The 27795-nt window shown below is 37.6% G+C and overlaps 2 protein-coding genes across 6 annotated transcripts; one reads left to right on the top strand and one right to left on the bottom strand.

Annotated features, from left to right (window-relative positions):
- Window positions 1-409: 409 nt before the first annotated feature.
- LOC310723961 (uncharacterized protein) lies at window positions 410-6670 on the top strand. Of its 4 annotated transcripts, none has more exons than XM_083537566.1 (15): window positions 410-601; window positions 874-931; window positions 2727-2783; window positions 2870-2996; window positions 3160-3249; window positions 3344-3531; window positions 3629-3650; window positions 3728-3848; window positions 4239-4389; window positions 4468-4517; window positions 4743-4900; window positions 5581-5719; window positions 5809-5847; window positions 6148-6172; window positions 6249-6670. In XM_083537566.1, exons 2-15 carry the CDS (start codon window positions 880-882, stop codon window positions 6392-6394), a joined length of 1365 nt encoding a protein of 454 aa, XP_083393692.1. In that variant the 5' UTR covers window positions 410-601; window positions 874-879; the 3' UTR covers window positions 6395-6670. The 4 variants fall into 4 exon arrangements, with proteins under 4 accessions (XP_083393692.1, XP_083393691.1, XP_083393690.1 ...); XM_083537565.1 differs by having other exon boundaries at window positions 4740-4900; window positions 6252-6670; XM_083537564.1 differs by having other exon boundaries at window positions 411-601; window positions 4740-4900.
- Window positions 6671-7539: 869 nt separating this feature from the next.
- pfkla (phosphofructokinase, liver a) lies at window positions 7540-27116 on the bottom strand. Of its 2 annotated transcripts, XM_083537508.1 has the most exons (22): window positions 26838-27116; window positions 24311-24384; window positions 21313-21390; window positions 20686-20875; window positions 19242-19407; window positions 15883-15927; window positions 15245-15353; window positions 15068-15163; window positions 14901-14993; window positions 14678-14803; window positions 14164-14228; window positions 13971-14034; window positions 13547-13693; window positions 11947-12017; window positions 11736-11823; window positions 11471-11623; window positions 10720-10884; window positions 10491-10552; window positions 8699-8810; window positions 8365-8464; window positions 8170-8275; window positions 7540-8062 (listed from the first exon to the last, which is right to left on the bottom strand). In XM_083537508.1, the coding sequence occupies exons 1-22, from the start codon at window positions 26920-26922 to the stop codon at window positions 7915-7917; spliced, it is 2343 nt and encodes a 780-aa protein (XP_083393634.1). In that variant the 5' UTR covers window positions 26923-27116; the 3' UTR covers window positions 7540-7914. The 2 variants fall into 2 exon arrangements, with proteins under 2 accessions (XP_083393634.1, XP_083393633.1); XM_083537507.1 differs by having other exon boundaries at window positions 15068-15353; window positions 26838-27098.
- Window positions 27117-27795: the final 679 nt, after the last annotated feature.

Here is a 27795-nt window from a genome sequence, read left to right as displayed (position 1 = left end):
GGAGTGAGGAGGATGGACAGGATTAGAAATGAGTTTATTAGAGGGACAGCGCATGTAGGACGTTTTGGAGAAAAGGTGAGATGGTTTGGACATGTGCAGAGGAGGGACATGGGTTATATGGGTAGGAGAATGCTGAGGATGGAGCCGCCAGGAAGGAGGAAGAGGAAGGCCAAGGAGGAGGTTTATGGATGTGGTGAGGGAAGACATGCAGGTGGTTGGGGTGAAAGAGGCAAATGTAAAGGACAGGGGGGTATGGAGATTTTAAAATACATTTTATTTTATTATCAAATAAAAATCATGTCACCAAATATATTAAAATTAAAGTAACGAGTCTGGTTTGGAAATGTAAGAAGTAGAAAGTACAGATATTTGTGTAAAAATGACATGAGTTGCCGTGTGAAGCAAAGTACTGATACATGAAAAACCCACTCAAGTGCAGTAATGAATTTTTGACTTCCCACTTCTGATTCTATACAAAATTGAGGGTGCGCGCGAGGATCAGCACGTGAGCTTCCGGTGAGGGAAGACCGTTAGCAACTAAAAATAAATAAAAACATAACTGCAGTGTAGATAATTGGAAGAACACCATTTATAACTACATGTAAGGTATTTTTACGAATGTCGATATCAGTGTTTCGAAAAATGGTGAGAAGTGACGTAAACAGGTTTTATATAAAATATAACGCGCTAGCAAGACAGGTAGATGATATAGAGCACAAGAGCTAGCGTGCTAATTTAGCGTGCTAATAGATAGCGTGATAATAGAGCTGCACAAACTTCTTCCTGTGATAATATTATAATATAGTCATATTTAAAATGAAACAAATGAGTAAATAGAATTAACGCCGATTTCATTTTTTTTTTTTTCTTTAGACCAGAATGGATAATCAGTCCGGTTTGGTGAATTTGGACAACCTTTTGCTGCAGTTAGGTGAGTCTCTAAGCTCAATTGTGAAGTTTGACCTGACATCTGAATGTTGACTTTGTAAAACAAAAAAAACTATAAACTGTATTAACATAAAGGAGATTGTAGACTAATTTGAAACACATTATAAAGCCAGAAGAAGGTGGACATCAGACCATCACACCCATACTCTATGTTTGTCTTCCACAAACTTTCCACACATTTGAAAGCACTTAGATGTGTAATAAGTCTTCATTTGTCCCTGTAATATTATAAGTTTTATTTAACTATCTAACTATCCATAACAAGGTGCATGAAGACATGATTTGCTCCTGCACAGAGCCCCAACTGAACACAAAAGCCAAGCTTTCTTGGTCAAGATCAGTGCATGATTATGGTCTTCTGTTCATATGTAAATATGGATACTTTCAATACTAATGTTAAATCAAGAGGATCGATTCGGTGTTTTTGAACCACAAGCCAGTTTCATGCAAGACCATTTTTCGACGAACCTGGAGGATGGGGGGTTGCACATAACTAATACAACATTGTGCCAATTATATTACTATTATACATATTATATGATTTAAATATGAATTAAATTATTACATTTTTAACGAAACTGTAACTTAACCGACAATAACATTAGTGGAAGCTTCATTTATCAACGCATAAAAAAGAAAAAACTTACATCTGAAACAAGTGCGGGATATTGACATCATCAAAAGTGGTCTTTTGTGAAAGTCAATAAAATGCAAATGAAATAAATGCAAAAGGTTTTTATCATTTCTGGGTGGCCCGGTACCGAATAAGCCATGGCCCAGTACCGGTATGCGGCCTGGTGATTGGGGACCCCTGATATATAGTTTAGTACACAGTAAAAAAAAAACAACAACACACTTGTAAATAACATAATCTGTACAATGATTTAAACAATATTTCTACTTTTGTACATGGTGCATTATTTAATTGTCTGGTTTTCTTATATTCTGTTATATTCCACCTCTACTGTGTAATTCCTATTTATTTAAGTCAAATTCCTTGCGTGTGCAAGCATACTTGGTGATAAAACTATTTCTGATTTTGATTATAAAATGAAAATGTTCCTACAGAATCAAGGCGCTACAAAAAACATCAGCACAAGATGACTAGAACAAACAGACCCATTTACTGAACATTACATAAAGGGCACATGTGCAAGTGTCTGCATGCATCATGTTAAAATATCGATTCTACCTGGGATTTTCCTAAACCATGAGTTTAATATTGACATAATCTGAGCAGGAACTATTTCTTTTTTTGCGGCTCCTTCTGAGAGATTCTTTTCAAAAGCAGTGATCAGTGAAAGAAGAAATACGCTCAAGTGGAAAAATATCAACATGCTCTTGTTTCTTTTCGAAAACCTATGAAGAGGAAAAGTATGTAAAAGTATTTTTTGAATAATGTAAATAAGAAGTCCAGTGCACTGTTGTCGATATTCTGGTATCAATATTGGGGATACTGGTCTTGAAAGGAACTGGTATCAGAGAGAAAAGAAAATAAGTGCTGACTCGAGACATTGACCACGAATCTCCACATCCACACCCTCCCCAAATCTAGTGGAAAGCCTTTCCAGAAGCATGATTTAGGGTTTATTAACAGCAAAGTACTAAAGGACTGAATCCTCCAATATGTTCAAAAAGCACATACAGATTGTGATGGTCAGAGTGTAAGTTGTAAATAATGAACTATTATACCGGAAACTACTTTAACACATCAGGGATTCGTGAAAACGCAGGCCTCACTTCATAAATTGACATGGCACAATTTTATATTTGAACAGCTTTAGAGACTCGAGAATTAGATCAGAAAAAAGATGATCTGACACAACAAATTCAAAGTGAGTATTCCACTCATAGTTTAACTTACTGTAAATATTAATAATCATAGTTTTGAACTTGTTCCTGCTTGAACTGCTTACTACAGTGTATAGAGTGAACATACAAGAAAAGGGAAAATGCATTGAAGAATCTCATAAGGCCATAAAGAAACTGGAGGAGGACATTCAGCAAAAAGAGAACACAGTGAAATGCTGCAAAGACATTGTGAAAAGGTATGTTCAAAGCCAAAACCTTTCACTTATCATCCAGTGTCCATATCTTTGAGCACTTCTAGACTGTATGTTATTTTTGTCGAGTGTTTAAAAAAACAAACAAAAAAAACCAAACATTTCATCCACATGAAAAAGGAAAACCCTCTCAATTTGCGATTCTCAGTCTACGTGGAACAAGTGATCTCCTGCTTCAGTATGAGAAGATGCTGGAAGCTGAGCTTGAAAGAAGGCAGGAAAGCTATAATCATGACATGTATGAAATTCATTTTAACATTTCAACGTTGTTAATTTTTCACAATACTGTTCGCTCTGTGGATCAACACAAACATGCTCGCTTTCCCCTGAAGGAAGATGTTCCAGGAAAGAATGGAAAACTACTGGAAAATATTTCAGCAGCATAAAGAGGAGTATTTGCGGAATCCTCTGGCCACCAAGCTCCTAAAGATCCATTCAGAGAATGAAGAAATTGAAAGAAGAATCCGAGCGAAAGAAGATGAAATAATAGCAAAAGAGAAAGCGTTGAAAGCTCTTCAAGGTAATTCATCAGCCAGATATCAAGATATATATTTATTTATTATTCAATAATCTCTTTTTTTTTTTTTTTTTTTTATAATTTTTTTTTTTTTTTACAGAGGACAAAGACACCTGTGACAGGTAAATGTATATTTACTGCAGTTAACTGATGTTTATAGTAAAAATAAAATAAATAAAAAGTGTCATTTTCATCCTAGCCATGAATGTTTTCCAAGTGTTCAGAAACCCGTTGAACGGAACGAACAACAAGCGGCGCCACCCGATGGTGACACTCGGTCTGAAGCCGATACGACGTCTTATCAAGATCCTCAAGCACAGGTAGTATAATCCCACTTTTTCTCCTTTTTCAGTTTTGTAAGCAGACCACACATTTCAAATGCTCGAAACATGCCTGTTCAGTGGAAGGCAGCACAAGACAGGAGTAATTAGCACGTATAACGCCCCTCGTGCCAGTGAAATCCGATCACACGTGTACACTGGAGGCGTGTTCAGAATGCCAGGTGTAAACGAGTCTCCTTTTGGCAGCCCACTCGTGATCAGATCATTAAAGATGGAGGTTCATTCAAGATTTGAACAGATTTAATCGCCATTACAATCTGGCGCTCTTTTTCTCTCAGCATATGGATTTCCAACCAAACTGAATGGAAGATTATTATTTAGAAGCGGAGGTTCAAAGGTTGTTTTAGTCATCTATATTTTCTCATCTAGGCTACCAAAACAGAGCAAGAGGATATTCAAATAGAGCAGGATGAGAAGTGTTTGGAGAAAAATCAGGACCAGGCAGATGGTAGTGATGAGTCAAATTCATGTGAAGTGGGTGTAACTGGTAGCAGCTTATGGACAAACTCTGAAATAAGAGGTGGTAATGGTTAGAAATATAAAATTTTTTGAATGCTTGTCACATACATTTTTATGTTTATACAAGTGTATCTTTCAGAACCAAGGCAAGGAGCAGAGCAGAATGCACAAGAACACACGGTCGCATTGGTAAGGCTGATTTTAAAGCGCTCTCAACCTTTTGTGGCATGGAGCATGGTGTATCAACCATGTATGCATTTTACAGAGCACTTCTAATCCAAATACTGATGGAGCAACAATTTCAAACGGAAGAAAAATACTTTTATACTGTCATTAGCCCAGCTGTGTTGTTTCGTGGTGTTGGTTTTGTGTGCACAACAATCTGCTGTGATCTTTTTTTGGATTTGTAAGCAGGACATAAATATGAACACCTCCTGTGGGTCTGATGTGCTGGAGGAGATGATGCAGCCTGAGGAGCAGAAGGAATGCGCAGAGGCTACCGCGGACGAGGGCAGTAACGAGCAAGCCGAACACGTCCCATCAGTGCCGATTACGCCAACATTTAGTCAAACGTACAGTACCTCCGAAACAAACTTTTAGATCTGTATTCGTAAATACCAAATACGATAGGACTTCTCAAGTATAGGACGTGTCCATACTGTCCCAATCTCAATTAGAACACTTTCCCTATTGCAAAGGATTTCAAACTACAGCTAGCTGCCAGTTTAGAAGCAGCTTATGAGCTTTTTCTCTTTTTTTTTTTTTCCCAAAAATGTAATGAAAGATCATTTCATGCAGTTGCCCCACAGCTTGAGGCATCAGTTTGAGTTTGGATTACAGTCTGTAAAGAGTTTCCTTTCATCACCCATAAACAAAAAAGCCAGTATGTTTATGCGTGTTGCAGTAAAGTCCTCTTTGGTGCATAGGTGTCCCATCCCAAATATATTCCCCTCACACACCCAGTGTTTTTACAATTTAATCCACTATGAGTCTGATTACCAGGCAGTCTATGTATAAACCATTTATCTACACAGCATTGTGTCTAAAACTCAAGTAGGTGAATATGTAAAGTAATATGTGGTATAATTGTGCTCATTAATCTGGCCTATTACTTTAACTGTAATAAAGGTTTGAACACCTGTAAAATGACAGCATAACTGTTACAGTGAAAATAACTGTAGGTAGAATTGATTTATGAGGTAATCTAACATGACAGTGGCTACTTCCAACTACTTCCATATCACATGTGCAGTAGCAGCCAGAGTTCATCTCAGGGGCAGAAGGAGGGTAGAGACACCCCATCGTTCGTTTTCTCCATGAACTCTGGACCAAACACTCCTACATTCTCAGGCTTCGACTGCAACTTCGAAGTGGAACCGAGCCAGCATGAGGTTAGGTTTAAAAAAAAAAAAGTCAAAAGACAAAACAAAAGCAATAGTTAAATGAGTTGCTCGTTATCTGACAGCGTTTACCTTTCTAGGAGTCATCTTTCATGTTCTCCAGCTCTTATTTCAGCAAGGTACGCACTTCAAGTAACAGACGCTTATGTCTATACAAATCCTTTTGTCTTATGATTCCGAATTTCTACGTTTCAGAATATAGGCTTCAATATATATTCTGTAGATTCCAATATCAGTGAGGAATATCTCTATGAAATGTGTAAACATATAAGAGTTACAATAATTAAAGTTCAAACATAAAATGGCATCCATAATTCATAAGATTGTCATAAATTGTTGTTTCTTTTTCATGTCTTCATGCTTACTACTTTATTCTCATTAACAACCTTTTCGATTTGTTTTTTTAATATCTGTTCTAGACGTCTCCTGAATCTAATCTACCAGGTAAGATTGTTTAAAACACATGCCATTTTTTCTTTTATAACATGAACATATGAGATGAATGTTTTCTTTACTTTAGCAGGATTTCTGTTCGACGAATCGGAGAATCGTACAGAGGAAGACTTTGCGTTTTCTTTTAGCTCTAAAAGCCCTCAGCCCAGGTCGGGTGGGTCAGGTGGGGCTGGAGATGCTTTTCCTTTCTCCTTCAGCTTTGGGAAATTTTAACTCTATTGTAGGGTTTTGCTTTTCAGTAAACAGTGATTTAGTTCATTTCACTTCGAGTTAGATTCTGACATTTTATAGTTTTAATATTATATTTCTAACAATGTCTTTTTTGTTCATGGTTAGAGGGTATTTGGTCTGATGTTCTGATACAGTGAATGAATACTAAATATATACAATTCTTCTGCAAAGATTCTGTTTGAGGTCATTTAACACTGAATTACAGCTTACAGTTAATAAAATTTTGGTGTGTTGTAAATAAATAATACATCAACAAGAGCAGGACTTTATTTAGCTTTATTTATATATATATATATTGACACATTGACACATTCAGTTCACATTCGAGTTTCTATTTTTCCATTACTGTATACAGAGGAGTGTTAAAAGCGGAGTGTTAAAAAACAAACAAACAAAAAAAATACAGATGGAAAGCCAGTTTTGTTGTCCTTTTGGTACATGTCAACTGTACAATCAGTAAATCTAAATGATTATAATAGAACAATATCCCTTAAAAGATATACAGTGCTGGTATGTTCTTTGTAAATGCTCTTAACATGCATATGAATAACTTTACACTTGATTGAATACATCTCACATTATATAGGCACAAAATGACACGTGAAGCTTAGACTGTGGATGCTTGTGGATATTGTAATACAGACCAGTGTGTAAGGCAGTAATGGTTTACTTTTACTACTGTAGGGTTTATAGCTGAAAACACTCACAGTTTTGGCACATCTGTAATCTTTATCATTTTGTCCTGAGTATGATGTCACAGGCTGAATAATATATAATTGCTGTCAATTACAAACTCTTTCTATGGATATAGTCCTAATTTTAAGGTTCTTCTATGTATTATTATTTATTATTTATTTTTTATTATTTCATTTTTGTACTTGGTCCCGGTTGTTCTTTAAACATTTTCAGAATTTAAAAGAATATTCCAAAGATGCCCACACTGACAGCAGACCAAAGGAACAAGGTGCTATTTGAAAAAGATTTATATTATTAATATTAAAATAATACTAATATTCAAATAGTTTAGATACTCTAGTTAAATGACCCTATGTTTAAATGTCTCATTTTGCATCGTATCAGTCTTATTGACTAACTATTCCCAAGAGCAAATATTAGACAAGGTCAAATTTAGATCTTGTTTTCATGTATTCAATTTTTTTATTGTTAATTGTTTTACTGTTACAGTTAATCGATGCTAAAAATGCTTTTATCTAAAAACTATTAGTGCACCTGAGGAGAACATTCAGTGGAATGATAAGATTGTTTTGTTAATACAGCCCTTGGATAGTTTTTACATTTTATCAGTAGTATTATTACTCACTTAATACCAAAAAATAAAAATACATTTTTGGCCAAGTGCTAATTTAGACACTGCATTGACAGGAGTGTTTCCTGCTTCAAATGGAGCACCAGAAGAGTAATTAACATGTTAATGCTGTAACCAAGCAATCCAGTGATAGCCAAGTAGATCTGGTGTATGTCACTGTATCGCATGTGACTGTCTAATACCCAAGATCTTGACTTAAAGAACGAAGGGTCACATGTCTAATCTCTCCTGGGACATACTGATCAAAACTGGTCTGGTATTTGGCCAACATCTTCAGCAGCAGACGCAGACTCAGCCACCACTGCTCTTTGCTCATTCTGTGCCTGTAATAGCAGCACAAACAAAACAAATATAATATCATGCTTAAAGTAGATCATTCACTGGTGTATAGTTAATGACGGGCTGATAAAGATAAAGTCCGGTCACTCACTCGAAGTCAGTTTTCAGCTTTAGTTCAGCCACAGGGGTGAAAGTGAGCACTTTGCCATTCAGACCCAACACGCACGCCGTGTCCGGGGAGTTAGCAAACACAGAACCTGAAAGATAGAAATCGTTCGCAAACATACAACTAGAGTATAAAACACAGCTTAATAACATTTTCTAGAGTTTCGAAAAATCGTTTCACCTTGTCTGAAGGTGGCAGACATCCTCTCAGTGAGCCACTGCACAGCCCTCACACCCAACTTAGTACCAAAGTTTCTATCAAAAGGTGATGGTGCGCCACCCTTGAAAACCAAAGCATCAGCAAATTCATGCATGTGGAATTAGTTTACTCTTATTGTAGATTAATTAAAGATAGGACATGGCAGAAATAATCTACATGAGATATGTTACGCATCATATTCGAAAGTTTCAGTGTTTAGCCTCGAATTTCTCACATTTTGCCCATATGACTAAATGAAATCTGAACAACAAAGTGTCCTGATGTTTTAGCGTTTCTTCTGTTACTCAGTGCTGACCTGTTGGAGATGTCCAAGCACGTTGACCCTGCAGTCAAACACTCCTTTTCCTTCAGCAGTGTACAGGTTATGGATGAAATCGGTGCTGTACTGTGGATGGGATTTCTCGTTCCTGTGTCAAAAACAATTCAGCATTGTGTTCAGCAAATCATATAAGCGTAATGACTCATTTACGGAGTGTCTTAAAGCATATGTGTCAAACTCGCAGCTTTTTAGGCCAAACAGCGCCCGCTGCCTGAGACACTGAAACAGCCTGCAGAGCTTACCACTCCATGAATTCACAGCATCAAGATTCTTGCCCACGTTCTGCATGTGCCGTTGTACAGCGCATATGGACTCACAGCTGACGGGCTCAAAGCACCAATTTAAATCAACCGCTGTGTTTAACGCCATTTTAAGGTCTTTTTAAATGTCTTTCTTTAATGTATATTCAGGATTTTTCTTTAAAGGTATTAATCGAGCTTTATGATTAGTATATTAATCATTTAAAAAGTAGTAGACTCGAACTCTAGTACAAAGTGTTTCATGTTACATTAAAGCAAAAGGAAATGGATACACTTTTCCAAGTGAAGTCTTTCATAATGTTCAGTGAACTGTAGAGTTGGCCTCATGGAGACTCAGTATATTTGGAATATAGCCTGATAGTATTTCTATACTGTCTACCTTGCTGTATTTCACTGCCCAGACTAGTAAATGGAATGGATTATTATTATTTTTTTTTACAATAAAAATATACAGTGGTCCCCTGGATCGCCGAAAATCTGCGAATTTCGGACGCAGCCCCTATAGTACCTTCACCTAGACATTATGTTACTTTATTACAATAATGTGTTTTAAAAAAAATAGTTTATGGACCTTCTGCGAATTTTAAGATAATCCGCAACCTGCTGTTAATTTCCAAACGAGAACCCCCAAATTTTCCGAGCCGCGAATTATCGCTATATTGCCAAAAGTATTGGGTCACCTGACCTTTCCTGCTATATGCGGTTCTTTTCAAAACTGTTACCACAAAGCTGGAGGCACTCAATTGTACAGGACGTCTTTAAATGCACTATAATACAATTTCCCATTCACTTGAACATGGAAACCCAAACCTGTTCCAGCATGGCAATGCCCCTGTGCACAAAGTGACCTCCTTTAAGATCTGGTTTACATGCTTTGGAGAGAAAGATCTTGAGTGGTCTGCTATAGAGCTCTGATATCATCCCTACTTAACACCTTTGGGATTTATATGTACGCTGACTGCACCCCAGTTCTCCTCACCTACATCAGTACCTGCATTTCGTTATACCCTTGTGTCTGATGAACACAAATATCCATAAGCACACTCCAAAAATCTAGTGGAACATCTTCCCTGAAGAGTGGAGGGAATTATAAGAGCAAAATGGCACAAAAATGTGGAATGCAACACATACCAAACTTATGACCAGGTGACCCAATACTTTTGGAAATATAGTGATTATATCTTAGAGTAGGTGACTGATCTAAAAAGTAGAATCAGTCGTGCTCTGTCAATACTGTATACAATATTAGAAAAGGAAGATTAATTACCGTTCAAGTCAAAGCTGAATTAACTGTCCAAAATAATAAACTGACAGAGAGAAGATGAACATCAGACTGCCGTCGTGTCTCTCCAGTCACTATAGATTATCAAACAGGAAGTGTAGGGTCTTTTGTACATTTATCAGAAATGCATAATGATCCAGTTTTACTTAATTACCGTGCTTTAATAAGCACGAGAGAACCTGGCAACACTTTGAAGGAAGTGTGGATTACACAAAACAGACTGTACCTCAGCACCAGACCCCTCTGGATGTCCTTCTTCATCTTCTCTGCCAGATGCTCAACATTCATCTATCAAAAAAAAAGAATGTTACAATATAGAAAGAAGTGTAGAGTTCAGTGACCACTTCAGGCATTGAAATGATTTCACCCCCTGTCTTGAAGATCAGACTTATGCTTCTCTATTTGTGTGGTTTACCCACTGACTATAGCAGGAAAGGTGTTATTTTCTGTCTCACCTTCAGATCGTTAATATTGAAAGGCTCCTCGAATATATACGCAGCATCGGCTCCCACAGCAATGCCGGTAGTGGTTGCCAGGTATCCACAATACCCTCCCATGGTTTCCACCACAAATACTCTCCTCTTTGTTCCTGTAGCTGACTGTTTAATCTTATCACAGCTCTGATGGAGAAAAAAATGCATACACAGTACATACTTTTATATTGGCTGGCATCCATTTAATAGTGTTGTGTGTACAGATGTTGCCAAAGATTTGGAGAATGATACAAATATAAAGTTTCACAAAGTCGGATGCTTCAGTGATTTTAGATCTTTTTTTTCAAATGTTTCTATGGAATACTGAAGTAGAAATACAAGCATTGTTTAAGAGTCAAAGGCTTTTATTGACAATTATATAAGTTTATTGCGGTGAGGACCTTCTTTTTCAAGACCTCTGCTGAAATGCAGGTTTTTCTGGGATTAAGTTTCATTTTCATGGCAAGAGGGACAATTAATTGCCATTGGTCTGATCACATAACATTCTGGAGAATAAGCAAATCGGCGTCATAAAAACAGACTTTGTGAAAAATTATTATTTGGTGTCATTCTCAAATCTTTTGGCCATCTCCATATTGATTTTGGGTACGACATCCATCTTTTATTAATCCCAAAAGAATTTCCATCTTATCTCGTTTTATCTTAGACCGTACCCATTTATGTCTAACGTTCTAGTGTGAGCCCGTCTAAATAAATAACTAATTGAACTCGCCTCCATAGCTGCGTTGACGGCAGTATCGGCCCCCAGACTGAATTCAGTACCAGGGACGTTGTTGCTGATGGTGGCAGGAATAATGCACATGGGAATACACAGCTCATTATAGTGACCCCTGGCAACATACAGCTGCAGAATCCCTTCATAGGCCTAAACAAACAAAAAAAAAAAAAGTAAAATAAAATAAAAAAAAAATTCCACTAGGGTTAAATGGTTTAAGTGCAAGTATATAAATAACCAAGAAGATTATCTTGCCACTTACCTCAAAACCACCAATTACTAGCAGTGACTGAATGCTGTACTTTGCAATACTTTCAACCAATTTTTCCATGCAGGTATTGGGCAGGGTTCTGGGAGGAAAACATTTAAAATACTGTCATGGCTGGAATATCAGATGGATAATAATAATAATAATAATAATAATAATAATAATAATAATAATAATAATTTTAAAAAAAGGTCAGTAAACTAACCGTTTTGTCCCGAGAACTGAGCCGCCTTGACCGGTCCAACCAGCCACACAACTCCAAGACATCTCTTTAACCTTTACACAGAGTTATGTATGTAATACACAATACACTCAGAAGCACACTGCGGTACATTTTTGACACTTTTTTGTTCTTTTTAGCATTTTATTTATAATGTAGTAACCCCAGTCCTGTTTTACCACTCATTTTCTAGGGAGACAAGAGGAAACCCCGCAACAAGAACAGTGTGAATGATACAAAGTTGAGAACCTTTTTTTTTTTTGCAATGTAGAGAGATTCGACAGCAATAATGACATTGTTTTAAAACTTTTTACATACCGTGATTTCCGGACTATAAAGCGCACCCATATATAAGCCGCACCCACTGAATTTGACAAAGATTTTTATTTTAAACATAAATAAGCCGCACCTGTCTATAAGCCGCAGTTGTCTACACTGAAACTAATGAACTTTAGACAGGCTTTAATGAAAGACAGTGTCTGTTACATGGTGTAACGGGTGAAATATGTTGTGGCTCTTTTAAGAGCAGAGCGGCATTTTGGGAATAGCCTGCTGCCGCATTTTTCCACTATTACTGCACGTGTGCAAGACCGAGGAATATGTCCTTATTATTTTCTGATGCTCATTTCTATGTTTCTTTGACTAACCCGTAACGCTGTTGCCAAGAAAAATAAAAAAGCACGAGTTTTGGAAACCTGTCTGTGCTTATATGATTTCTGTTGAAACTGGAGTTAGCGAGCTCTCCCATCACCCAGACTCAACGCGTTACAACGGCTTGTATATAAACAGTAGCCGACCAAGAAAGTCATTGTTCACTGTCTTCCTCCTTCCTTTCACAACTATTTCTTTCGGGAGTTTATCTTTTGGCATCGTCGTGCGTTTAAAAAACACCGATTTTTTTCTCCCGATGCCGTGCAGCTCAGAACACAGGTGAGGTGCGTTTTTTCGTTTCGGAAATTTCATTGGTCTAATGTTATGAGGCTCAGTTTTTTGGCTTGATGTTTGTGAAACCGGGAAAAACCCAGGAAAAATCCATAAATTAGCCGCTTCGTTGTTTAAGCTGCGGGGTTCAAAGCGTGGGAAAAAAGTAGCGGCTTATAGTCCGAAAAATACGGTAGTCATTGGTTGAATGCTCCCGATAGCAGGAGATAAATGTTTTTTTTTTTTTTATTAAAGGTTAATTTATCAGAACAACAAAAAGACACCAATGCTCTCATGCTCTGAGCTCTTTCACTAAAGCACTTTACTATGTAACTTGCTTGTTTTTTAGCAACACACCAGCAGTGTAAACTACTCTTGGCTTCACTACTGTATTAATGTAGCAGAAGTGTGGAAATGATTATTAAAGAATATCTATGCCGTTATCAACGTAGTCAAATGGTTTTTATTAATTTTCGACTCTCCCAGCTTGTCAGGAAGCTGGGTTCAGGATATTGGGCTGACTACAGCGTCCCTGGAACAAATATTGTTAAGTGCCTTGCTCAAAGCCCCAGCAGTAGCAGCTTGGCAGTGCTGGGGCATGAACCCCCGACCTTATTATCAAAAATAAAACCATTGCAGACTATGTTAGGCTTGGGTTCTTTACCTCTCCATTGGCAAGGCCCTCAAATCCATTATGAACAGTGTAGACTTTGTGGCCATTTGACAGAGCCACTCTCACTGCAGACCTCACAGCTGCGTTCATTCCAGCCGCTGGAGCTCCCACGTTCAGGATGGCCAGAGAGAAGTTGCTCTGCGGAAAAGACATACGCTCTAGAACCTACACCCGTTTCTGTTCACTGAAAGCTAGTCAAACCCCACACAGTAATGGCTAATGGAGTTAGCATCTAGTTAGTATTAATTTCACACAGAACCAGATGAGCCTTCAAGCCTCGAAACACATAAACGTACATATAGTACCTACTACCATAGCTTCCAAAATCATATTGTTTCTTTCATTCTGTTAAAGCTCATTTAGGATGTCTATAACCTACTGACTGTCTGAACAATAGAACTGTGTAAAACTTTACCGTCACTTGAGCAGGCTTCTGGTATGCCAGTAACTTGTACATGCCCCAGTTGTTCCCAAAGCTCCTGAAATGAGCACGATGTTTGTTAGCGTTGAGACTTCTAGCATTTATACATTAACAATTACTAAAGCAATGGCCCAACTAAACAAACTGAGAACCACTTTATCGTGTTGGACGTCACAACATTCCTCACCTTCCACGCAGCTGAATGGCCTCGTCAAACCTCTTCTCATTCATAGCCTTCTGTACCGCTTTGGTCTGGAGGGAAAAACGCAGAAGTTGCATAAATGAATGGTAACACAGGGTGTCTGAATAGTCAAGACGGATTCGAGCAAGTATACTGATTCAAATATTTGACAAGTAGAGCAAATAATGTCGATAATTAATACAAAATCAAGTAATATAGTTTGAACGCATGTAGCTCAGTGGATTGAATTTTTAATCCCTGCTAAAGTAAATCAGTTGTTTTTTGGACGCAGTGTTACACTGTGCCTCCAAAAGCACTGTTATTACTGTTATTAATTGTACATAAATGTGTGTTGTTCTACAGATGTTATGCAGTGCTATTTACTTGTACAAAAGTAGGAGATTCTTCTGTTCTAACACACTCACTAAACCTGCCATGATCCAGGTGTTCCAGGAAAAGTGTCCCTGAACAGGAGGTTGGCACTTCTGCAAGCAAACTTAAACTCTGAGAGGGGTCTTACCATTTCCACTGCTTCCATGAGGGGCAGCTTCACTGACCGGTTACCAGACAGGCCTATCACACAGGCCGGGGTAGCAGGAGTGGCCTCCATCAACGCCACCACTGCCTCCATTCCCAGCTTGCTACTCTAAAGACCACAGCCACAGTGTTCAGAGTGTAAAACAATACAATATCTTCATAATGCCTTCTCTCAAAAGCTCGAAAATTCGCTTTGATTTGCTTACTAGTACTCGATCGAATGCTGAAGGTGTTCCTCCTCTCTGCACATGGCCCAGGACGGTCACTCTGGTGTCATAACCCAACTGCTTTACAACAAGCTACACACACAGACACACACTTATCAGAAATCATGTAAATCATACGAAATAGAAAAAGTATTTTTAATACTTACATCTTTGATGTAGCTGGAAGAGATGGGCTCGCCTTTCTTGTTGATTGCTCCTTCAGCAACGATGATGATGTTGAGTCGGGATCCCTTACTACGACTCTGTACACACACACGTTCAGAAAGCATTACATTGTCTGAAAGCGGTTCAATGCTGATTTCGTGTTCTGTAAAGATCGTCACCTCTCCAAGCCGGGAGCACATGATCTCCTCCCAGTTGTCCTCTGGAGGATCTTCAGGAATAAAGAGCCAGTCTGCTCCAGATGCCAAGGCAGACACCAGAGCCAGATATCTGCAAGTGTATACACACACACACACACACACACACTTCTATAAAAATACCACACCAGTTTATTTTCAGACAGCTGTTCTTCAATTTAAGCATTTGGCAGCAGATATTAATTTGATTCATCGCTTTTGAAAACATGATGTTTAATATAAAAGCACATTAATGAACATAAATCTAATCCAACCTAATCTAAAATTGATTTTTTTCAGTAAAAATAATGACATTTATCACTTCATCTTTACATCAGTAATAACGAAATGTTTATGGATGTAACAGCAGTGACCTCTATAATTATAAGTATATATAAATATATATATATATATATATATATATATATATATATATATATATATATATATATATATATATATATATATATATATATATAAATATAAATGTCACTAAATGCCTACAGTAATGTAACCAAATAAAAAAAAAAACCCAATCATTTCTTGAATCTATGCACTAAAATGTGTAGCTTTTTTTTATAACTGAAATGAATGCAAGTGTTTTCGACAGAGACTCGACTCACCCACAATGGCGTCCCATTACCTCCAGGACAAAAGTGCGCTGGTGGCTGTGTAACAGATAAACAGAGATTCGCAAAGCGTTAGTTTTTCATAATCGAAAGTGATAATGCAAATAGTTTGTTTTATATACACATTTCACACAGTTATTATGTATGCAGCAAAAAAAAAAAGGATTTTACACACTTCATAGTCGAAAGTATGTGCACACGCAACTATTACAGCATTGTGTACTTTTTCTGAACATCTCATTCTAGACTTAGTACTCTCTTTCTGTTATTATATCCGTCACTCTTCTGGAAAGGCTTTCCACTAGATTTTGGGGCATAGCTGTGAGGATTCGTGATCGCTCAACCACAAAAGCATTAGTCAGATCAGTGTTCCAGTTCATCCCAAAGGTGTTCAGAGAGACTGAGGTCAAGACACTCGAGTTCTTCCACTCCCACCATGTCCTCATGGAGCTTTTGTGTCCAGGAGCGTTGTCATGTTGGAACAGGTTTGTTCCTCTCAGTTCCAGCGAATGGAAACTGTTCATTCTACAGCATACACAGACATCCAATACAATTCTGTGCTTTTAACTATATTGCAACAGTTTGATTTTTTATTATTTCTACTAAGTCTCCAAAAACAGTCATAGGATAAAATCATGCAACACTCCATTCATTTTACTGACTTACTAACCATGTTGTGTATTAAATATAATATGCTGTAAAACATATCAGTATACTCATGTGCTGTCAGTGTTTTTAAAGAAAAAAAATGCTCAGAAAGATTCAATAATGCAACAGATTCCTGACTTAAAATTCCTGATCATCCTTAAAAAAATCCAGTTAGTTTAGAATTCTGCTTCCTGCTGCTGGTTGACATCATGCAAAAGCTGATGAGATGACTTATACATCTCTCTGATTAGAACAATCTAAGCGGCTATTTCTAACCGCAGATCAGTGAACCTTCAGGTGGAGATAGCAAATGTAGGGCAGGTCCAGACAAAGCAAACTCAGACTCAGGAGATGTTTTGTCACAGCAGAGTAAAAGTGTAAAAGTGCATTCCTCTAAGTTAATAAACGACAGCACATGCTCAAGTTCCAACGACACCGAGAAGATCATTCATTTTCCATTCTGCACTTCTGGCGTAAAAAAATATTAAAGAATACGCATTTTCAGCCTGTAACTCGCAGTCATGTCCCTATAACACATTATAATGGAAGTTGTTGAGCATTAATACGCATTTATGAGAAACACATTTTTTTGCAATGAAGCTCTGAATCTATTTATACCACACAAAGCTGCTTGATTCTCAATCTGATTAGCCAGAAGGTTAATTATTATATAACACCAGCAAAATAAAAGTATCTCACAAAAGTGAGTCCCATTTCAGCTGCCTTTTTAGTACATGTTCTCAAAGAAGAGCACCATAGAAATTAAGCTGGATATATTTTAGAGTAGTCAGTGTGTAGCTGTACAGATTTACTGTCCTCTGAAAATAACTTAACATACAGCCATTACTGTGTAAATAACTGACAACTAAAGTGAGTACACCCTAATTGATAACAGCTGAATGTCACATAATATGCAATGTCACATGTCCTATTTATCATGTTCATGTTTTTGTCTGCTTGACAGGACCATACAAATTTCATATCTTGTATTAGAGCAGGTAAATGTGGTACTTTGAGTACAACTCTCTCATACTGATCACTGGATGTTCACCATGGCAAAGCATTCTCTGAGAATTTGAGAATTAGAATTGTTGCTCTTCACAAAGAGGGCTGAGGCTATAAGAAAATCTGTAACACCCTAAAATTAAGTTACAGAACAGTGGCCAGGGTCATGCAGAGGTTTTCCAAGACGAGTTCCATTAAGAACAGGCCTCACAAGGGTCAATCAAAAAAAGGGTGAGTCCTCATGCTGTCTGTCCTCCCAAAAAAAAGCCTCTTCTGAAGCTAGTTCACAAGAAAGCCTGCAAACAGTTTTTCTGAAGACAAACTGTCCAAGAGCACGAATTAATGCATAATGTCCAGGACAGCATAATGTCCTGTGGTCTGATGAGACCAAGATAAACTTGTTTGGATCAGATGGTGTCCAGCACAAGGAAAATTATGTCTTGCCTACCGTCAAGCATGGTGGTGGTAGTATCATGGTCTGGGGCTGCATGAGTGCTGTTGGTACTGAGGAGCTGCGTTTCATTGAGGGAAACATCGATTCCAACATGTACTGTGACATTCTGAAGCAGGACATGATGCCCTTACTTCAAAAACTAAAACCAAAACCTTACTTCAAAAACCGAGCAGCAGTTTTCCAAATTAATAACGACCCCAACTCAGTGATGTCACTATGAAGGAATGAAAGAGGATCCCAGCAGCAAACTGTGCAGCTCTGGTGAATTTCATGCCCTGGAGGATTAAAGCAGTGCTACATAACAATGGTGCCCACACTAAATATTGCCGGTTTGGACACAGTTTTGACATGTTCATTTAGGGTGCAACTTATGTTGCCAGTTAACATAGACAATAATGGCTGTATGAGTTATTTTCAGAGGATAGTAAATCTGTTTTGATATACAAGCTGCACATTGACTACTCTAATATATAAAATATATAAGTTTCATTTCTATAGTATTGTCCCTTTAAGAACATATAATAAAATGGTTGCTGAAATGTGAGGGGTTTACTATACTATACACACATATGTATAAATAGAATACAAATGATAACAAATAATAAAACATATTGAACGTAGGAAATTAGTATTAGAAGTAATAATAATGATGTTTTAGATGTGCTCCTACTAGCAGTTGTATAGTCTTTAGCTTGTTGTGTAACAGTAATTTGTAAAATCATAGCCAAATACTACCAATTATTAATAGCAACAAACAAATACTCAGTATGTTTTTTTCCTTCAGGTTTATTCAAAATAATGTAAGTAAAATTAGCTGAATTCTCCCCTATTAACCTTTCATAAAAGCAAAAGAATGACCATTTTGACTAATATAAAGAATAAAAAGTATAATGTCATTCATTAATAAATATAAAAACCTGTGAACTGCTGTGGTGTGAGAGGAATAAAACCCTGCAGCATGTGGTGTTAATAGAACATAATCACTGTTGTAGAAAAACACTTTATACTTTGTATCCCGTTATAGTTACATTAAATTGGGGCTACTGGAATTGGTTAAACATTAAGAAATCTAGATGAAAGTGTAGATTCAGAAAAACAATTCTCTCATGTCTAAACCTACTGGTTGTACTTTTAAAAATGTGCTGCATGTTTTGAAAATGAGTCAAATCAATTATAAAACAGACCCCAAACCCTCATTATTAGTTTGTTTTACATTGATATTCTGTGTGTTTATCACTAGACTGACCTTGTAGCAGTGGTGGTAATGGCGTCCACAATGTCCATGATGCGATGGAGGGCGGAGTCTGCGCCGATGGTCATGTCAGTGCCACAGAAGTCGTTATCGATGGAGCCCACCAAACCCACAATGTTTAGGTGGCTGTACTTTTTAGCTGACTCAGCACTGATCCTGCCTGGAAAGGAAAACATAAGTTGAAAATATGTGTTTTAGAGACTGGCCTGTTTAAAAAACATTTAATCTGTTCTGCTCAACATCAACAGAGATCATGTGTAGCCACTGATGTGGTAAAGGATTTTGTTATGTTGCATTTTTTGGAAGAAGTCCCTCCCAGTATCCCCGAGGTAAAGCGCTAATTTCATTCATTTTTCTCTTATCGCAAATTACAAATGGCGTTTTTCTTTCTTTCTCACAAATCTGACATTTTCTTACATCTCAGTGGCATTTTTGGTCTTATTAACTTCAAAAGAAAAGAAAAGAAAAAAAGAGGACATCCCATTCCACACGTAGTCCCGAATAGCTGTTATAATAAGCTCCACTCCTCCAGGAAGATGTTCCAATAGATGAGTGTGTTTATGATGATTTGTGCTCATTCAGCTACAAAGGTGTTATTAAAGTCAGGTACTGATGTAGGATGAGGAGGCCTGGGGTGCGATCAAATTCATCCCAAATATATTCAATAGGGTTGAGGTCAGAGCTCTATAGCAGGCTGCTCATGATCTTCCACTAAAACCCATGAGAAACACATCCTCATGAAAATATCTTTGAGCACCGGTGGAACAGGTTTTGGTCTCCTAGTTCAAGTGAAGGGAAAATCCAATGCTACTGCATCCCAGAACATCCTATACAATTGTGTGCCTTCAACTTGTGTGGTAACAGTTTGGGGAAGAAGCACATACAGCTGGAAAAGTTGTGTCTTAACGTTATTGTTTCTAAAGTGTATGTTAGGACACAAACTAATCTGTTATGTAGATGTTTCACAACCTCAAATGTAATTGAAAAGCCCTTATTAAAAAACATGACGTTTTAGCCAAATGCTTCAGGAAAACCATCAACCTCGGGGTCATAATGAAGCATCACACTTACAACAGCGAACACATTTGGATATTGGTGCCATTTTTTCTCTGGTATTTGGGCGTGTCTTTTCAGTCTCTCACCGAAATGCCCTGATATCTCATTAAAAACATGTTGACTACTAAAAGATGGTTTGAAACAGAGGAAATTCAAAGCTGAATTTACAGAGGTAAAGACAAAATGCAGGGTAGCGAGATGCAGTGCTCACTCTAAGAAAAACATGTAAGCATATTCATACGCCGTTAATCTGTTACTCTTTTTCATTAAATCAGGATGGATACGGTTTACAAAGTCTACCTGAATTTGAATTTCGACTCCAAACCAAACAAACAATGTGATCATCAGAATTAGTGTGGGTTATGTCTGATGCAGTGTGTACCTTTGGCTTCCAGCTCAGCCAGTAGTCCGCTCCACTCGTTCCGAAAGATGTTAGCTCCTGTAAGGCTGCCATCACCTCCACACACACACAGGTTGGTGATCCCACGTTTCACAAGGTTAAAGGCAGCAGCCAGACGGCCATCCCGCGTGGTGAACGCTTTGCATCGTGCGCTGCCTATCACTGTCCCACCCTGAAGAAAAGATCTGCATCAAACTAGCCAATCAAGCACATTCATTCACACCAAACCAATTTCTAATGTTCTCCATATAGACATAGAACAAATTAAATACTTCAACAGCCCTCATACAGATGTGTGTTTCCAGTAATTAAATGGTGGAAAAACCACACATTCAGTGTAACAGTATAATATTACAAAAGACAGCAGGTTTTAAACTTTGAAAAAGTGAAACTGTGTACAGAGTAAGGTGGTTGTCTCAATCTATAACTTAAATATTAAATAAATGCATTATTGTGTTCAGCAGTGTTGAATAACAGACACACAGGCAAACACATGCTGTGCAACATCTTATCAGTACTGAACTATAAGTTGACATACAAGGGAAATACTTCCACCCGAAGAGTGAATAATCACAGAAGGAACATGTATCGTGTATAGCATTATTTTACCAGCTGGATGATGTTGGTTACGCTGTGCCAGTGAGCCAGTTTGATATTGTCTCCTCCATCCACCAGACCCTGGTAACCCTGCATAACATTAATACAGTACATCACGACTACGGCGGGATCGAACAGGCCATGTGGGTTACTGTACACCATTTACAGTACATGCGCATCACCACATCCTCAATCACGGTCAGGGACACCATCTTTTTATGAATCTTAAATTACTTTGGTAATTTCTGTGCAGTAATAAAAATTTAAAGCGTATACATACGCAATATACCGTCACAATACAACATGTGTGGGCTGAATCAGAGAGTCTAGCCTCAAGTTATGTTTAAGATACACAAATGTAGCACAAAATTGCGTTTGATAAACAAATGACAGTCAAGCAGTCGGGTCATACTGAAGACACCTATTGAAGAAACCAAATGTAAACACATTTGTATCAGGAATATAAAAGTGAATAATAGTGTTATAACACTGATTAGGGTTAATGCAGTGTCACTGTGGCTACTCAAAATAAGGAAATGAGATTTGTGTTACGCATGCATGAAAACGCTAAAAAGAATCCAAAGCGCTCACACGTCCACTTCCTGGTTAGCGGCTAGCATTAGCATATAGATTATTTAGCATTTTATGTCCAGCTTCAAGAATTTCTCTTAAAAGGTGAAAATCCTGACAATTCCACATTTTGAGGGAGTGAATGAATGAAGGATAGAAGGAATGAAGACATTTGCTAAAGTATGCTGAAATAAGTACAACAGTTAAGTGGAACATATCTTTAGAAAATTAAATATCAAAAATAAAAAACACACACACGCGCACACACACACACACACACACACACACACACACACACACACACACACACATACATACTGTACATGCATAATTAATCTGTATTACCCAAAAGGGGTCCAACAAATGTAAACTATTTTAAGAAATGTATAATTCCTTTAATTTCATTAATTTCATTTGTGCCAATTTACTCAATTTAATGATATAAGAAAGAAGTGTATTGCATTAATTTGATTTATTTTATTTTATTTTTATAAAATATTATTTGATGTATTATTTAACCAAGCAGGCATTTTATTTAGAATTGTTTGTAAAATGTAAACTGTTCAAATGTTGATGAGCACAAAAAAATAAATTATATATATATATATATATATATATATATATATATATATATATATATATATATATATATATATATATATATATACAGTGGGTACGGAAAGTATTCAGACCCCCTTAAATTTTTCACTTTTTTTTATTTTGCAGCCATTTGCTAAAATCATTTAAGTTCATTTCTTTTCCTCATGAATGTACACATAGCACCCCATACTGACAGAAAAACACAGAATTGTTGACACTGTTGCAGATTTATTAAAAAAGAAAAACTGAAATATCACATGGTCCTAAGTATTCAGACCCTTTGCTCAGTATTTAGTAGAAGCCCCCTTTTGATCTAATACAGCCAGGAGTCTTTTTGGGAAAGATGCAACAAGTCTTTCACACCTGGATTTGGGGATCCTCTGCCATTCCTCCTTGCAGATCCTCTCCAGTTCTGTCAGATTGGACGGTAAACGTTGGTGGACAGCTATTTTTAGGTCTCTCCAGAGATGCTCAATTGGGTTTAAGTCAGGGCTCTGGCTGGGCCATTCAAGAACAGTCACGGAGTTGTTGTGAAGCCACTCCTTCGTTATTTTAGCTGTGTGCTTAGGGTCATTGTCTTGTTGGAAGGTAAACCTTCAGCCCAGTCTGAGGTCCAAAGCACTCTGGAGAAGGTTTTCGTCCAGGATATCCCTGTCCTTGGCCGCATTCATCTTTCCCTTGATTGCAACCAGTCGTCCTGTCCCTGAAGCTGAAAAACACCCACACAGCATGATGCTGCCACCACCATGCTTTACTGTTGAGACTGTATTGGACAAGGGATGAGCAGTGCCTGGTTTTCTCCACACATACCGCTTAGAATTAAGGCCAAAAAGTTCTATCTTGGTCTCATCAGACCAGAGAATCTTATTTCTCACCATCTTGGAGAACTCCATGCGGGTTTTCATGTGTCCTGCACTGAGGAGAGGCTTCCGTCGGGCCACTCTGCTATAAAGCCCCACTGGTGAAGGGCTGCAGTGATGGTTAACTTTCTAAAACTTTCTCCCATCTCCCGACTGCATCTCTGGAGCTCAGCCACAGTGATCTTTGGGTTCTTCTTTACCTCTCTCACCAAGGCTCTTCTCCCCCGATAGCTCAGTTTGGCCGGACGGCCAGCTCTAGGAAGGGTTCTGGTCGTCCCAAACGTCTTCTATTTAAGGATTACGGAGGCCACTGTGCTCTTAGGAACCTTTAGTGCTGCAGAAATTTTTTTGGAACCTTGGCCAGATCTGTGCCTTGCCACAATTCTGTCTCTGAGCTCTTCAGGCAGTTCCTTTGACCTTAATGATTCTCATTTGCTCTGACATGCATTGTGATCTGTAAGGTCTTATATAAACAGGTGTGTGGCTTTCCTTATCAAGTCCAATCAGTATAATCAAACATTTCTGGACTCAAATGAAGGTGTAGAACCATCTCAAGGATGATCAGAAGAAATGGAGAGCACCTGAGTTAAATATATGAGTGTCACAGCAAAGGGTCTGAATACTTAGGACCATGTGATATTTCAGTTTTTCTTTTTTAATAAATCTGCAAAAAGGTCAACAATTCTGTGTTTTTCTGTCAGTATGGGGTGCTATGTGTACATTCATGAGGAAGAAGAATCAACTTTAATGATTTTAGCAAATGGCTGCAATATAACAAAAAGTGAAAAATTTAAGGGGGTCTGAATACTTTCCGTACCCACTGTATATATATGCATAGAAAGAGAGCGAGAGAGAGAGAGAGACAAACAAATTGAATGCAAAATCATCGTAATAATGCAATAATGATATTGGGAGTCATGAAATCATCCCTAATTATGGGATATTAAAAAGGTTAGTGAAAAAAAGCATTTAGGAAATACCTCATAAATCAGATACACCTTGGCTCCAACGTATATACCCATCCGAGTGACAGCACGGACAGCAGCATTCATACCTAAAACAGGAGAAACCATATTTATTCCATATTTCATCATATTTTCCCTTACTCCAGAACAGGTGTCACCAACCTTTTTGACACCGAGAGCTACTTCTTGGGTACCGATTAATGTGAAGGGCTACCAGTTTGATACACACTTCTGAAATAACAAGTTTGCTCAATTTACCTTTAATGATATGTTATTATTAATAATTAATGATATTCATCTAGTCATCTATATTTTAATATTGTCATTTTTAAATTCACTAATCACCTACACCTGTTCCCCGTTACCTTACCTTTTATAAGGTCCCGAATCCACCTCACTCACTGTCGGATCTACTCGTTGCCTTGAGAGATCTACCGGACTTCCTACCACTAGTATTCCCCGTACTTCCATGCTTCATGCTCCGCTTCAGAGGAAGCGCTCAGGACAGGTTTGCCTTTAACGGTTCACATTGGTGTTCATCTCTGGACTACCCGCATTACGGATTCTACCCGCATTACAGATCCTACCCGCATTACGTTTTATACCCTCTCTCCGGTTCATACTTCTCCTCAAGCCTCTGCCTTGTATATGTTTAAACTAAATTAAGACAAGGTGTTTAACCATACTCCGGTTTCTGACTCTTGGTCTATCCGTGACAGATTAAAAAAATAATAGCAACAAAATAAATTAGATCTATCTAAAAGAAAAACGATTAATAACAGAAAAAAGAAGACTCTCGCCCATATTCCTGCACTTTTTACAACCTTGTGCTTCACATCACATCCAGGCTGCATTTGACATGAGATGACGGATAAGCTATTGTGGTTAATTTAACATCTTTAATGCTTCTAAGTGAAAATGTTGATTTTTTTTTGATAGATAGATAGATAGATAGATAGATAGATAGATAGATAGATAGATAGATAGATAGATAGATAGATAGATAGATAGATAGATAGATAGATAGATAGATAGATGTTATTGTCATTGCATAGTACAGGTATACAGCAACAAAATGCAGTTTAGCATCTACCAGAAGTGCAAAATGTAGCAATTGTGCAAATTGACAAGTGCAGATGAATATGTAATTATATGTACCGCATGTTATATATAATATATATATATATATATATATACACACATACATATACATATATTCATACATATACATATATATATATATATATAAAATAATGTTTTGTCAAGTTTTTAGTAACAATCTGCTACCTATTTTTCCTGCTTAAATGGTGCTGCTTTAAAAGGTAAATATTTTGCATTTAAAAAGTGATTTTAAGTATATAATTAAAGTTAAGGGTTGCCTTTAATTAGCGTTTAGGACTTAAATGCATCTGTAGATGTAGCTGCAATACTAAAAAGAACACATGCAAAAAAAAGTCAACTGTACAAGCAACAAATAAAAAGCACATTTATGCATTTTTGTCAAAACAGTCCTGCACCTATAATAATGCTGATTTAATTTCATGTTGACTTTCTTTCTTTCTTCTTTCTACAGAACTTCAAATGACGTTCTCCGAGGATGGTTCAACATAAACAGCCTACAGATCCATTTGATTGCTGTGGAAGGTTAAACTCAAGAACTATGAGGATGGATGTTGAAAGGCTTAGAATTAGCACATATTTACACTCAAGTCTAAATCAGTGAACTGCAAATAACCTCACCAATGATCAAAAGATAATGAATGGACATTCAGTGTCACTCAGATGAAGATGGCTTTCCTTTTAAGGTTGGTTCCTTTCACCCTTAAGAGGTTTGTCCTTGCCATTACTGCAATTAGCTCGCTTATTAGGGATCAACTTATAGGGACTAATTTATGACGAAAATGTATATGCATAATCTATTTATTTCAAGCTTCTTCAGATTCTGGAGATCATGCCCTTGATAATAATCTGGGATCCATCATTGCAACTGGTGTTTATGTGATGATGAAAGAATAAAAAGGAGTGATGCTGAGTGCACAGTAAAGTACATGACTGACTGCACGTATGAGATGGACACGCCCTCATTTCCCTCTCACACACACACCACACACACGCTTCAACCCTGGACACTATGTCCAGCCAGTTTATACGTGTTTCCAGAGTTTAAAGTGCATACAGCAGGAGTAAGTAGCGTGTAAGAGAACTCGCGATGCATTGAAGAAATCAGTGTATTTGTTTTTGGCGATATGCCTCTGTGTTACAGATGTTTTTCCTCTGGCTTTCCGGTAGGGTGTCAAAATAGTAAACACGTCACACAGTTTAGGACACAGAAATGTCGCATTTAAACTAGAATAAAAGGGAAATTAATAAAGTTTGAAGCGTTAGATTTCTCCCCACGTGTATACACTTTTATTTGCGCATGTGCGCGCGCGTGGATGAAGCTGTAGGACACGTAAAAGCTGGGCACATTGGTTACACTGTTGTAAATGATACTCTGTGTACATACTTTGTGTGTGTGTGTGTGTGTGTGTGTGTGTTATACCTTGAGCATCTCCTCCACTGGTCAGCACGGCTAAGGCTTTTCCAGCCCCCGTCATCCGGAGCTTCTCCAAACTCTGGGAACTCATTTTAAATCCCAAGGAAACACGGAAACAAACAAACTGACCCTCAGTGAAAAGGTTTAGGACCCTCACTGACACTGACAAACACACACACTAACACACACCTCGGGAATTCTTTGCGTTGAGTAAACAGGCAGTAAATGACCTTTCGCAGAAAAAAAAAAACTGCGCGTATTTGGTAGCCCCGCCCTCTGTGGGCGTGTCCGGGCGCCATTGCTTTGCCGTTTGCTCAGGAATTTCCTGCACAAGTGTTGCAAGCCTAAAAAACACGGAACTCTGCAGGATCTACGTCCATTGATGTGGAGATTGTTTTTGTGTTCACTGATATGGATTTTGATCTCATTTTGAGTTTTTTGAAACAAAATATCTATCTTAAAAACTAAATTCTGCACCAGGGATGGGCAGTATTTAAGATGCATGTACTGTATTTTAAATATACAATAGGATTTTGTAATTTGCATTTGACAGCTTTGATGAAAATAGCTCCATATTTTGGATCAAAATATTTGTGTTTGGTAAAAATTCTTACTAAGAAGGCTACATGATGACATCATAAAAATGCTGCCTCTGATTGGTGCCTACTCAGTAGTTTACCCAGACTTGCTGAGATCAGAACAGATTGATCCATATAGACCAGGGGTCACAAACGTGGTGCCCATGGTAGCCACCGAGGACCACATGAGTAGCCCGCGGGCCTTTTCTAAAAAATAGCTGTTTCCTACTTTGTTAAATCATTGTTGATAATTATTATGAGAAATCATTTACATGATCAGTGTCTTCACATAAATGAATATCATTAATTATTAATAATAACATTTAATAAAAGGTAAATTGAGCAAATGTGTTATTTCAGATCAAACTGGTAACCCTTCACATTAA

The sequence above is a fragment of the Silurus aristotelis genome (genome assembly GCF_946808225.1).
Source record: "Silurus aristotelis genome assembly, chromosome: 3".
NCBI classification, from domain to species: Eukaryota; Metazoa; Chordata; class Actinopteri; order Siluriformes; family Siluridae; genus Silurus; species Silurus aristotelis.
This window is presented reverse-complemented; position numbering and strand designations above follow the sequence as displayed.

Bases quoted from the DNA above. Each gene is read 5' to 3' on its own strand.
- LOC310723961 (XM_083537564.1), top strand. From the start codon at position 880: ATGGATAATCAGTCCGGTTTGGTGAATTTGGACAACCTTTTGCTGCAG. The intron at 3,532-3,628 runs GTAATTCATCAG...TTTTTTTTACAG, and splicing joins AGCGTTGAAAGCTCTTCAAG to AGGACAAAGACACCTGTGAC. The intron at 4,901-5,580 runs GTACAGTACCTC...TCACATGTGCAG, and splicing joins ACGCCAACATTTAGTCAAAC to TAGCAGCCAGAGTTCATCTC.
- pfkla (XM_083537507.1), bottom strand. From the start codon at position 26,922: ATGAGTTCCCAGAGTTTGGAGAAGCTCCGGATGACGGGGGCTGGAAAA. The intron at 11,624-11,735 runs GTAAGTGGCAAG...TTGTTTGTTTAG, and splicing joins TAGTAATTGGTGGTTTTGAG to GCCTATGAAGGGATTCTGCA. The intron at 10,553-10,719 runs GTGAGACAGAAA...TTTTTTTGATAG, and splicing joins TCAATATTAACGATCTGAAG to ATGAATGTTGAGCATCTGGC.